Consider the following 12,581-nt stretch of genomic DNA (forward strand, 5'->3'; position numbering starts at 1 on the left):
CATGTGCTAGGTATGTTGCATTGTGGTCTCGCTGTAAATCCTCCTCCTGAAATCCAAACCTGTGCATACCCGGAGAGTAAATTCTTTTTATTTCTCCCCACAGGCATTGCTAGGAAGACCCAAGCGCCATGTCAGCCCCATTGCTCTCTGCAGATATTGCTGGGACTGTTGTGGAAACAAGGGTTTTGGCTACTGCTGTCGGACATGAAGAGGACAAAGTCCAGGAGAGGCGCCAACTCTGCTATGGAGATGCCCCTCTCCCTTGTAGAAATGACCACCTCCAAAAAAAAACACCTCCTCACATTGGTCTTCTGACACATTCTCCTTATTTATTAGTTTGACAATATTTGGTCTTTTTTTGTTTTGCTTGATGTTCTTGTCAGTTCTTGAGAATTAAACGTGTTTTTATCTCCAATGTGCTGTTACGGATTTGTGATTTTCTCTACCTCTGGATCAGGGGTCTCCAACCTTGGCAACTTTAAGCCTGGAGGACTTCAACTCCCTGAATTCCCCATGATGATATTTTCCTGCCTAAGATCTGGCGTTCCCAAATATGGCAAACCACAAATCACCTGATTAGCTGATCTTAAGGGTTGTAATCAGGGGTGGGAGCCAGTGGTGAAATGTAAAATTTGTTACTACCGGTTCTGTGGGCATGGCCTGGGGGGTAATGGGTGGGTGTGGCCAACTTTTTTTTTATTTTAAAAGCATTTTTTCTACAACCTCTTCGGCCGAAAAAATTGTAGAAAAATGCTTTTAAAAAGGTCTGACGATCCCAGCTGAGCCGCACGATCATAAGAGGCTTTTTGTTTTACTTTTAAAAGCATTTTTTCAGCTGAAGACAAAATGCTTTTAAAAATGAAAAAAAAAACCTCTGATGATCGCGCAGCTCAGCTGGGCATGGGGAGGGGCAGGGATTTTTGCTATCGGTTCTCCCAACCACCTGCCATTGCTACGGATTGGGTGATCCGGTCTGAACTGGGAGCATTTCACCCCTGGTGGAATCCTACCAGTGTAACAATTGGTTCGCTGAGTGCGTGCTTTGCATGCACAGTTTGGAGAAAACTCACCTTCCGCATTGCTGCCAGCGAGGAAAACATCTCGGAGTGAACCGTTTGCTCACAGCTGATGGTCAGAGCTAACAGTTTGCCCGAACCGGTCGAATCCCACCACTGGTTGAAATGGGCCTCTGGTGGTTCAGACTGCTAAGACAGTCTGTTATTAACACAGCTGCTTGCAATTACTGCAGGTTCAAGTCCCACCAGGCCCAAGGTTGACTCAGCCTTCCATCCTTTATAAGGTAGGTAAAATGAGGACCCAGATTGTTGGGGGCAATAAGTTGACTTTGTATATAATATACAAATGGATGAAGACTATTGCTTAACATAGTGTAAGCCGCCCTGAGTCTTCAGAGAAGGGCAGGATATAAATGCAAATAAAAAAAAAAGACTCAACAGAAATGTATACTAAAAAAAAAACACAACCCCATATAATTTTGAATCAAGCCATGAAATCTACTCAGCCAACAAAGATATAGGCCCCCTTGCTTATCCATTCCTTGTTGTCCTGCATATCTGCTTTAAACATCTACATGGAAGGCAAATGTGGTGCAGATTTTATGTGCGGTGTAGGGTCAATTAGCTCTTCAAGACACAGGAACCGCGTGAGATGATGATGATCAGTTTTAAAGATCGGTGATCTTTAAAACTGGAATAATTATGTAATCATCCATAAAAATCTCCAGATGATTTTCCCCACCTTTTCCAAATCCAGACTGATAAAGCATCAGGAACGCGTGTTAAGTACAAAAATTTATAATTTGAAAGCTGAGAGTCAAATCCACTAATTCATTTGGCTCAGAACAGAAGGAACATTTTGAGTTTCAAAAGAAAAAGAAAAAAAAAAAAGGGGGGGGGGAAATAGTTGTAGTGGTGGTAAAAAAGTTCCAATTCCCTAAATTTCAACCAGTAGACCTGGTAGCTACTTTGGGTGATCAGTAATATTTTCCCTAGGAAGATGACAGGAAGGGAGCTAATGTTATCAATATTTCCATGAAAGCTTTGGGAATAGAGCCCTAATCAGGCAACAGGCCTTTCCTTTCAAATACTGGTTAGTCCTCGCTTAACAAACCATACTTGGGACATGTAATGATGGCTATGATAACAACAGTAGTAATTAGGACCCATTGCTATGCTTAAGTGAATTCCCTATGGCTATTATGCGCAATGTCGTGTGGTCGCCGTTTGACTTCCTGCTGGCTTCCCCACTGATTTGCTTGTAACCGTGCTTCGCACGTTGCGAAGACCAGAACTTAAAAGGACCAGTCACTAGTCTCACTTACTCAGTGCTGTTGCAACTTCACATGGTCACTGAAGGAGTCATTAAATGAGGACTACCTCTAGCAGGAAGGTTCCTAGTAGCAGGGAGAGTTTACCATAATAATATTCCCCAGGGACTCTGGAGAGATATTCCTTAGTAAAAAGATTCCCACAAATGTTCTTCATTTCAATATTCTAATGGCAGTTATACCTTCCGAGGTCTTCTACCCAATCACTGTCTGGGGAGGAGATGCTGGTTGGGTGAACCTACGGGTGTGAGTGGGGATTTCCCAGGAGAGTCCATGGCCACCTAGATGTTGCTGGATTTTACCTCCCCGCAACTCTAACCTATGGCTGTGTTGGTTAGACTGCTGGGAGTTGTAGTTCAGAGGTATTTGTGAAAGGGTCAGAGGTCCCCCATGCATCTAGCAAGTGTTATATAAGCACTTGTTACACAGGAGCTCTCAAGATCTTTTGCTCATGTTGGATCAGATGTTGGAGTAGAGTTGATCAGAGCCAAAAGGAAACTGCCAGTCGCTTATCCCAAAATATCCAGTGGTCCTTTCTGTTGATACATTCTCATAATCTTCTGGCATCTCCATATTCTCATAGGGCTTGCTGGTGCTTAATTCCTTTAAAAATGTAGAAGAAACCAGAGGAAAGTCTTGAGTTCAAACGACTTAATAAAAATAGTTAAACTTTATGTTTTAAGGGCTTTACACTATCTGGAAGGGTCTGCAGGAGGGAATGATGGCAGATTATGAAATATTGTCATGACATGAACCGTAAAACTTGGACCTCAATAGGAAAGGGTAAGGTTTGCATCATGATGTTGTGACATGATGCAAATCTTTCCTTTTTTTTTTTGGTATCATTTCTGTTTGTACCAGACTCCTGTAGAAGACGGACTAGCCAACATTTATTCTTTGAGTAAATACTGAGTACAACTTAGCTGTAAAAACTAATAATTTCAAACCATCATTTGTGTGACAGTACTAGGATTGGTCCACCAAGTAAATGCCAAAACAAAACAAATTATTTGGTTGACATATTGTCAGATTAATAAACCTCTTTAAACTGTTGGCATACTTTTGATTTAATTTTAGGTTTTCACAAATAACTAGATTTTGTGCACCATCCTGCTTAAAACCACCGTGTTGCTGATCTCAGATTATGTTTTGATGATGATGTAATAGACTCCATAAGTATTTTTCAAAACTGACAACATTAAGATGTATGAATTTTAATTCTCCAAATTTATTTATTTACTTTGTCATATTTAAGAACTGCTTATGGAGTGGTGCAGTGGCCTAGAGGTAGAGCTCACAATCAGGAGGCTGTGAGTTTGATCCTAGGTAGAGGCAGATATTTCTCTCTCTGGGAACACCGAGAATATATCTGCTGAACAAAACACCGCATTGGCAACAGGAAGGGCATCCGGCCACTATAGCTCCGTTCAGTTGCCCAGACTCCACCCCCCAAGGGATTATGGGATCGTTAAAAGAAGATGATGATGGTTTAAGAATTGCCCATTTCCCTCTCTCGCAAGTTAGCAAAATACTGGGAGTTGAAGCCTGCACATCTTCATGTTCTTAAGTTTGAAAAAGGACGGGAACCAATAAATTCACCAAGAGTTGGCAACCTGAATCCCTGCAGATGTTGCTGAACTATAACTCAAATCATCATTCATCATTGATTATGCTGTCTTGGGGTTCTGGGAACTGAAAGTCCACACATCTGGATACCATTGGGTGAACTTAACAGGTGTGGATGGGGAGATCCCAGGACAATCCGTAACCGTCTAGATGTTGTTGGATTATACCTCCCTGCAACTCTAACCTATGGCTGTGTTGGCTGGGCTTCTGGGAGTTGTAGTTCAGGGATATTTGTAAGTGGGTCAGCGGTCCCCTGCACATCTACCAATTGTTATGTAAGCACTTGTTTCATAGGAGAACGCTGCTATTCTCAGTTGCCCCAAGATTGCTTCATACATTATCATCAGCTTGGCTTCCTGGAACATTGGGTTTGTTGCACATGTTGAGTTGTTCCTCCTCCTCATTCTCTTTAGATGGCTTTTTTGTGTTAAGGTAAATCATTTCATCTCCATTGCCATGTATCCGGGGATTTTCCGCTTGCTCTTCCTCTTGCTCCCCTTGTTTCTTCTCCTTTTTCCGACTGGCCAAAGAAATGTCATAAAAATAAAAGAAGGAAATGACCATCGTAAAATAAGATAAAAGACAAGGAAGGAAAAAAATCTAGCAAAATACAGTTGGTAAAGGATCCCTGAGAGGATCAGTAGCAAAAGTATAGGTGGAAAGGCCAGTGGAAAAAAATTGACAAATGTTTGGGAAATTATCTTAAAATTTAAAGGTATCTTTAAAAATTTAAATTTAAAGGTATCTAAAGCTAGATAAATTAAAAACAACTTTGGATTGGTTTGATTGAGGCCATTTCCCCATTAGTGAGTTATAGCATTTTGTAACAAAACAGAGTATCAAAGCTGGAAGGGACCATGAAGATCTTCTAGTCCAACCCCCTTCTAGTCCATGTGTTCATGTCCATGTTTATATATGCTTTCTCCTACATGTTTGACAAACTAAATAAAATAAAATAAATAAACCATGAAAGATGCTTTTTCAGGAGGCAACTGGACTTTCTTGTTTTTTTCTTTTTGAAGATGTTTCGCTCCTCATCCAAGAAGCTTCTTCAGGAGAGTGGGGAATGGAAGGATTTATATTAAGCTTCTTGGATGAGGAGCAAAACGTCTTCAAAAAGAAAAAAAACAAGAAAGTCCAGTTGCCTCCTGAAAAAGCACTTCTGAGACAACCATGATCTGGATGACTGAGAATCTCTACAGACTATCACCATGAAAGGGGAAAGGCTTAAACTTAATATTAGCAGCCAGACTACTGGTGGCACAATACTGGAAGAAGGAACAACTGCCTACTATTGAAGAGTGGACACTAAAAGTAACGAACCTAGCAGAAATGGCAAAAATTTCAGCATACCTGAAAGACTATTCACAAGAAAGATATATAGTGGAATGGAAAAGATGGATAGAATATATTCAAAACAAATATCAGACTAAAAAGTATCAAATAGCATATGAATGAGCAGGAAGTAATAATTGTATTTGTATACAGTATTCTTTTTTTCTTTTATCTTTTTTTATATGAAATAAGGGAGTTATGGTTCTAGGGGAAGGATGGGAGTTTATGAATAATTAGCGTATTTTAGCTTATGATTGGTAAATGCTATACCCTGTATTTGCTCTGGGAAGTCCAGGGGAGGAGAGGGGGGTTGGGTGAAGGGGTGGAGGGTGGGGGGTGGAGGGAGGAGGAAGGTAATTATTTGTTAAAATTGTGGTAAAACTTTTTAATAAAAAAAGAAAAAGAAAGGGGAAAGGCTTGCTTTACAAGAGTGTGGAGCTAATGATGCCACAGAATGATACCATTTATGTCATTTTGATGAAAGCATCAGTTGCTGCAGAAAGCTTTGGCTCAGCCTTGACTGAAGGGCCATAAATGGGAGGGGTGTGTGTGAAATGCTCCCGGTTCAGTCCGGTTCGCTTGATCCGGTAATAAAAAAAAATGTAAAAAAAAAAAAAGTTCCGACGATCAGGTGAGTGACACGCATCGTCGGAACTTTTTTTAAAAAAAACTTTTTTAGCATTTTTTTTCTCTGGAACTGGTAGTTAAAAATGCTTTAAAAAAGTAAAAAAAAAAAAGGCTCGGCGATCACAGCTGTGCCGCGCGATCATCAGAGCCTTTCCCCCCCCCATTTTTTAAAAGCATTTTTTAACAACTTATTCGGCCGAATAGGTTGTAAAAAATTCTTTTAAAAGTAAAAAAAAAAAAAGATTGCGCATCACAGCTGATCACCCGCCCCCCCGTGCGCTGCTCTACTTACCCCATGCCTCCTTTTGGTGTGCACTACGCGTACATGCATCCGCATGCACCTCGCATTTGGTGCATGGTATGCATTGCGCATGCATACGCAGTGTACATTTGGCACATGGTGCGCAATGCGCAGCCAGCAAACCAGTAGTAAACCAGTTCCGATTTCATCATGACCATAAACCCTGCTCCTTGACTGTTAGTTTCGTATGACGATCTTTGGATAACGCTAGTGAGGACACACCCTCTGAGCTGCGGGACTGTAGTTGGATCTGACTGATTTATGGGGAGGAAACCCCTGACTTTGTTTGTTGGGAGTTGGCACATTCCGAAGTCTAGCTTACTTTGACTGAAGCTGCTTGGATGAGCAGCAAAACATCTAAGCTAACAAGAATTGGTCCAGTTGCCATGATTCAACCTTCAGACACCTTTAAGTGATTGATCATTTAAGCTTCCTTACCTGCTTACTGTCACTTTGTAAATCAAAATTCCCAGCAAAGTGAAGAGGGCGAGCCCTGCAACAGCTCCCCCCAATCCGATGAGCAAAAGGGTGAGGTTCCCTGCAAGAAGAAAGACACTGGCAAGGAAGTGGTCGAAACAGGCAGTTTGGATTAGACGTACCTCTTAAACTGGCTGGGGGATTCTGGGAGTTGAAGTCCTCTCGGCTTAAAGTTGCCAAGGTTGGAGACCCCTGCTCTAGTCTAGTATTTCTCTAACCTTGACAACTTTAAGACATGTGATGTTCAACTCCCAGAAATGCTAGCTAGGGAATTCTGGGAGTTGAAGTCTTAAAATTTTGCCAAGGTTGAGAAACGCTGCTCTATCCTTGTGAAGACAATTATGAGTGTTTTTCAAGGCAGCATTACAAATAGGAGAAAGAGGAGAGGGGGGAGGGAGAGAAAGCGAGAGACCGACACAGAGAGAGATAGAGAGGGAAGGAGAGATGGGGAGGGAGGGAGGGGAGAGAGAGAGACAGAGAGAGAGCGAGAGAGAGAAGGAGGGAGGGAGAGAGAGAGAGGGAGGGAGGGAGAGAGAGAGAGGGAGGGAGGGGAGACACACATGCTCACACAGAGAGAGGGAGGGAGATGGAGAAAGAGAGAGAGACACACACAGAGAGGGAGGGAGGGAGAGGGAAGGAGGGGGAGAGACAGAGACATAGAGAGGGAGAGGGAGGGAGGGGGAGAGACAGACACAGAGAGGGGAGGGAAAGACAGAGACACAGAGAAAGGGAGACGGAGATGGGAGAGAGAGAGAGAGTGGGAGAGAAGGAGAGATATTCCTTGATAAAAAGATTGCCACAAATTTCTTCATTTCAATATTCAAATTGTAGTTCTACCTTCCGAGGTCTTCTACTCAATCACTATCTGGAGAGGAGATGCTGGTTGGGTGAAGGAGAGAGAGAGAAGGAGAGAGAGGAAAAGAGAGAGCGAAAGAGAGGGAAGGAGAGGGAGAGGGAGAAGGAGAGAGAGATGGAGAGAGTGGAGAGGGAGGGAGGGAGGGAGAGAGTCACTCCCTGCTACTAGTCCAGCATCCTAACCGTTATCCTACTCAGGCTCTTCACTTACATTTCCATATAGTTTTCTTTGGAACCGTAGGGAAACTGTTGCCCATTGTTTTCTAATCCAGAGGTCTCCAACCTTGGCCACTTTAAGACTTGTGGACTTCAACTCCCAGAATTCTGGGAGTTGAAGTCCACAAGTCTTAAAGTGACCAAGGTTGGAGACCCCTGTTCTAGTCCATCTCTACCATCTCTGTAGAGATGATCTCTCTGGTTTAACCTTCCTTAGCCTTACCTGCCTTGATGGTGGGCAAGGTGATGTAGCTGTTCCCATGCTGATTGGTAGCCTTGCAGGATATCTGGGTAAAGTTAGATCCGGGCACCCTCAGGATGCCAACAATGGTTTGTTCCCAAGAGTTCAAGTCTGCTTGGAGTTCGGAGCTATTGAATTCTCCAGGAATGGTCAGGTTTAGAAGATTCCATTCAATACTCGGAGGGGGGTTTCCCTCTGCCACACAGTAACAGGTGATAATCTCTTCGGTTCTTGAGATAGTACAGTTGCTTTCAGGCCAAATGATTGGCTTGTCTTAAAAAAAAACAAAATACATAGGAGGATTTGTTGCAAAGAAAGGAGAAAGCATTCACGCTAGGCTGGTGTCACCTGGATTTGAACCGTGGCTCCAAACAATTTCCAAATTGTCCTGTTGTGACATTCCTCGAATTGCCCTATAGGGAGCGCTCATGGGCACAGCAAAAAACACCAGAGAATAGGCCTAAAAAGCAACTTTGTGGCCCAAACTTGATTAAGGATTTTTAAAAATATTTCACCACCTTTTTTGTAGCTGTTGTTAAGTGAACATTGTGGCCGTTAAGTGAAAGCTATGGTCATTAAAGCAAGCCCATGGTTTGCTGTGGGGCATTTTTGCCAAAAACTGGAAGTAAACTGTCATATAACACAGTCACCTGGCTATAGGAGATGAGCAGGCTGAGCCTGAGGGAGGAGTCAAACATGTCATCAGTCACGAGTCCCTGCGTGTCTGCAAGAGATCTAGGTGTCAGCTTCGGAAGCCATATTAGGCCGGAAGCTTCCATGCTGCCACCTTCTCATGTGTGGGAAAGTATGAGGGGGGGATTTAGTAGAGGGGTTGTCTTTAGACATAATAACATTCTTCCTGCCGATCCTGCATCTGGAGAAGGAGTGGTCGGAGTGCTGTCTCGAGATGGGACGGATGGCGATTGGAGCATGTGATCGACTGCGGAATGAGGGGATGGTTTTGGGCCTTTTTGATTTACTGAGGGAAAACCCGAACCTCTCAGATTCGGGTTTTCCCAGATGTGCCAGGTTACCTATTCTAGTAAATAGAACTTTGCAAAATGCTTGCTTCAGAGTTTTTACTTGGAGTTGGGTTCTTTTTTTCTTCCTGAAACGCTGATATTAGGTTCAGCCCACCTTGAATGTCTTTCTTATCTCCTGCTGATTTCCCTTGACCGTTAGTAGTTCAGATTCATGTAGAGAGCTTAAGATTGCAATAAATCTTTACAGCTATTTGAACTACCTGAATCTCTCGCTTTCCCCGGGACTCGACAATGGCTGCAGGAATCTGATGCTGCAAATGGCTCTCAAGGCAGTCTTTGCCGAGCGCTTGAAGTGTGGTCATGTGATAATGAAATTTTGAACCCCAAAGTCTCCCCAGATAGGTCCACCATAACTTGGAATGGCCACTAAGCTACCAGTCACAAGTCAAGGACTACCTCTATGCCATGTTCTGCCAGGGGGTTGGCCTTGCGAAGTTTTTATGCTGAACCTATTGAGCATTCATTAATCATGGGTGCAAAACAGACTGTCAATTAAAAATGTGCCGGGAAATAGCTTGACAGCCTGTGAAACGCTTTTCCTGTGAAATCCTCAGCATCTCTACCCACTAGCATTTCCCTCACGTGTATCCCAGACTGTGTTATGCATTTACTGTTTTTTTACTGCATATCAGAGATTAAACCTGACATTAATTTGATTCAGAGTATAGACCTTTTCCAACAGGGTGAAATATGCCCTTAATTCTACTGCTTTTACATAAAGCCACATTGCCTCTTGCCACAGTAGGTGGCAGCACCAATCCAATTTTGGCCATTCTCAAAAAAAAGGAAAGCAAATTTAGATCTAGTTAGCTCAAAAAATGCATCCTTTCTTAACACAAGCGTTAGTGTCTGTAGGGGGGACACAAGAGGTCAGACTACACAAATATTTGTCCGTTACCAGTCTCTCTCTCTCTCTCTCTCTCTCATCTATCTATCTATCTATCTATCTATCTATCTATCTATCTATCTATCTATCTATCTATCTCATATCTCTCTCTCATCTCTCTCTCTCTCTCTCTCATCTATCTATCTATTTATCTATCTATCTATCTATCTATCTATCTATCTATCTATCTATCTATCTATCTATCTATCTATCTATCTATCTATCTCATATCTCTTTCTCTCTCTCTATCATCTATCTATCTATCTATCTATCTCATCTCTCTGTCTCTCATCTCTCTGTCTCTCATCTCTCTCTCTCTCTCTCTATCATCTATCTATCTATCTATCTATCTATCTATCTATCTATCTATCTATCTATCTATCTATCTATCTATCTATCAATCTCAGTCTCTCTCTCTCTCCATCATCTATCTATCTCATCTCTCTCTCTCTCTCTCTCATCTCTCTCTCATCTCTCTCTCTCAACTCTATCTATGTATCTATGTCTGTCTGTCTGTCTGTCTGTCTGTCTGTCTGTCTGTCTGTCTGTCTATCTATCTATCTATCTATCTATCTATCTATCTATCTATCTATCTATCTATCTACAGAGCTCTTATTATCCCCTGTTACCACTACTAAGGAAAGAAGAGCAACAGATAGGAAGAAAAAATACAAGCCCTGTTGAATTCAAACATCTAGATATAGAAGTGTTTAAGAGACCTTAGAACCGTGAAGGCGAACCTATGACACGCATGCCAGAGGTGGCACGCAGCGCCCTCTCTGATGGCACGCGAGTCATCATCCCAGTTCAGGTCTGCTGCGCATGCATGCGCGCTTCCCACCAGCCAGCTGGTCTTTGGGTCTCTGCTGTGCACGTGCAGGGTGTGTGCGGGAGGAGGCACATGCGCATGTGTGTAGGCGGGGTATATGGGGGAGGCACATGTGCATGCGTGGGGGGGAAGGCGCATGTAGGAGGCCGCATGTACATGTGTGTGGGAGCAGGGCGCATGTAGGGGGCCGTGCACGCATATGTGGGGAGGTAGGGGCCAGGTACACATTGCATTTTGGCAGCCTGGGCACACACGCACACATTCACATGCTCACGTGCACGCTTTGGACACTCAGTCTGGAAAAGGTTAGCCATCACTGCCTTAGAATAGTCAGATCTGGGCTCCAAATACCTACAAGACCACTAGATGGCAGCAAAGAGCAGAGGGTGGTGGTGTTTTTTTACTATCTCCCTTTGCTCCCATCTAGTGGTGATCTGCAGCTTTACAATCTGGATTTGGTACACAAACTAGCAAAAAACCAAATAAAAAACTAGCTTGGCTTGCATCCCAGTTTCCAGTCTCCACCCGAATGGTGGAATGCTTTTCACAGCACAGAGTTCTGCCTCCTCACCTCCTAAACCAGCAGAATCAATTGCTCTTCAAAGCACGAACAGCTGATAGTCCTTGGACCAGCATGAAATGTCATCGGGAATGTGTGCTCATAGGTGACTCACTTCAGGTCTCCTGATATGGCTGACCTCTGATTCCCAGCAGATCTAGCCACCCTAATTAGTGATAGGGGATGTGGGAGTGGGAGTACAGCAACTGCTCAAAGGGTCTTTGTTTTTGAGGGTCTATTTTGTTTGCAGAAAATGCCGCAAAGCTTTCCTGAGCATGGAGGAGCAAGGGTTGCCACGCTACCTGCTATTGCGATGTTTCTCAAACCTGGCCACTTTAAGATGTGTGGACTTCAACCAGTGGTGGGATTCAAATTTTTTTACTATTGGTTCTGTGGGCGTGGGTTGGTGGGCGTGGCAAGGGAAGGATACTGCAAAATCCCCATTCCCATCCCACTCCTGGGGGAAGGCTACTGCAAAATCCCCATTCCCACCCCACTCCAGGGGAAGGATACTGCAAAATCCCCATTCCCATCCCACTCCTGGGGGGCAGATATTGCAAAATCCCCATTCCCTCCCCACTCCAGGGGAAGGATACTGCAAAATCCACATTCCCATCCCACTCCTGGGGGAAGGATACTGCAAAATCCCCATTACCACCTCACTCCTGGGGGAAGGATATTGCAAAATCCCATTACCACCCCACTCCAGCTCCATTCTCCTGTGCAGGGAAACAAAAGGAGGCCCAGCTGGGAGGCAGCAATAGACAGACCATAACACAGCTGGGAGACAGTGAATAGATCGATCGGGTGTCCCAGCCTTATAGGCTAGGCCCTCCTGTAGCCTCTTGGGAGCCAAAATGGGGCACGTGGGGACTCCCAGAAGGGACTCCTGGGGCAGGGCAGGCAGGGCCAGAGCCAACCAGAGGTGGTATCTGCTGGTTCTCCAAACTACTCAAAATTTCCGCTACCAGTTCGCCTGAACCGGTCCGAGTCGGCTGAATAGCACATCTGACTTCAACTCCCAGAATTTCCCAGCCAGCCCTGCTGGATGGGGAATTCTGGAAGTTGGAGTCCACACATCTTTAAAGTGGCCAAAGTTGACAAATGCTGTACTAGGGAATATCTGAGTGTAAAGGTTAAAGGTGTAGGAAATAGCTCGGTTGAAAGAAAAGGTGCAGCTGCACCAGCTACAACCCAGTGCGATGAGCTTGAATCATCACCTTTTCTAAGCTCTCAGAA

At 43.8% G+C, this 12,581-nt stretch overlaps 1 protein-coding gene across 1 annotated transcript in view; it reads right to left on the bottom strand.

Annotated features, from left to right (window-relative positions):
• Nucleotides 1–2,478: 2,478 nt before the first annotated feature.
• LOC131204807 (myelin-associated glycoprotein-like) overlaps nt 2,479–12,581 on the bottom strand; it is a 31,131-nt gene continuing 21,028 nt past the window's right edge. Inside the window, exons 6-9 of the mRNA XM_058196388.1 lie at nt 8,008–8,298; nt 6,675–6,774; nt 4,310–4,493; nt 2,479–2,950 (exon numbers count right to left, since the gene is read on the bottom strand). Coding sequence (XP_058052371.1) covers nt 2,807–2,950; nt 4,310–4,493; nt 6,675–6,774; nt 8,008–8,298 — 719 coding nt within the window. The 3' untranslated portion in view covers nt 2,479–2,806. The remainder of the gene's footprint in view (nt 2,951–4,309; nt 4,494–6,674; nt 6,775–8,007; nt 8,299–12,581) is intronic.

The sequence above is a fragment of the Ahaetulla prasina genome, chromosome 10, assembly GCF_028640845.1.
Source record: "Ahaetulla prasina isolate Xishuangbanna chromosome 10, ASM2864084v1, whole genome shotgun sequence".
NCBI lineage: Eukaryota > Metazoa > Chordata > Lepidosauria > Squamata > Colubridae > Ahaetulla > Ahaetulla prasina.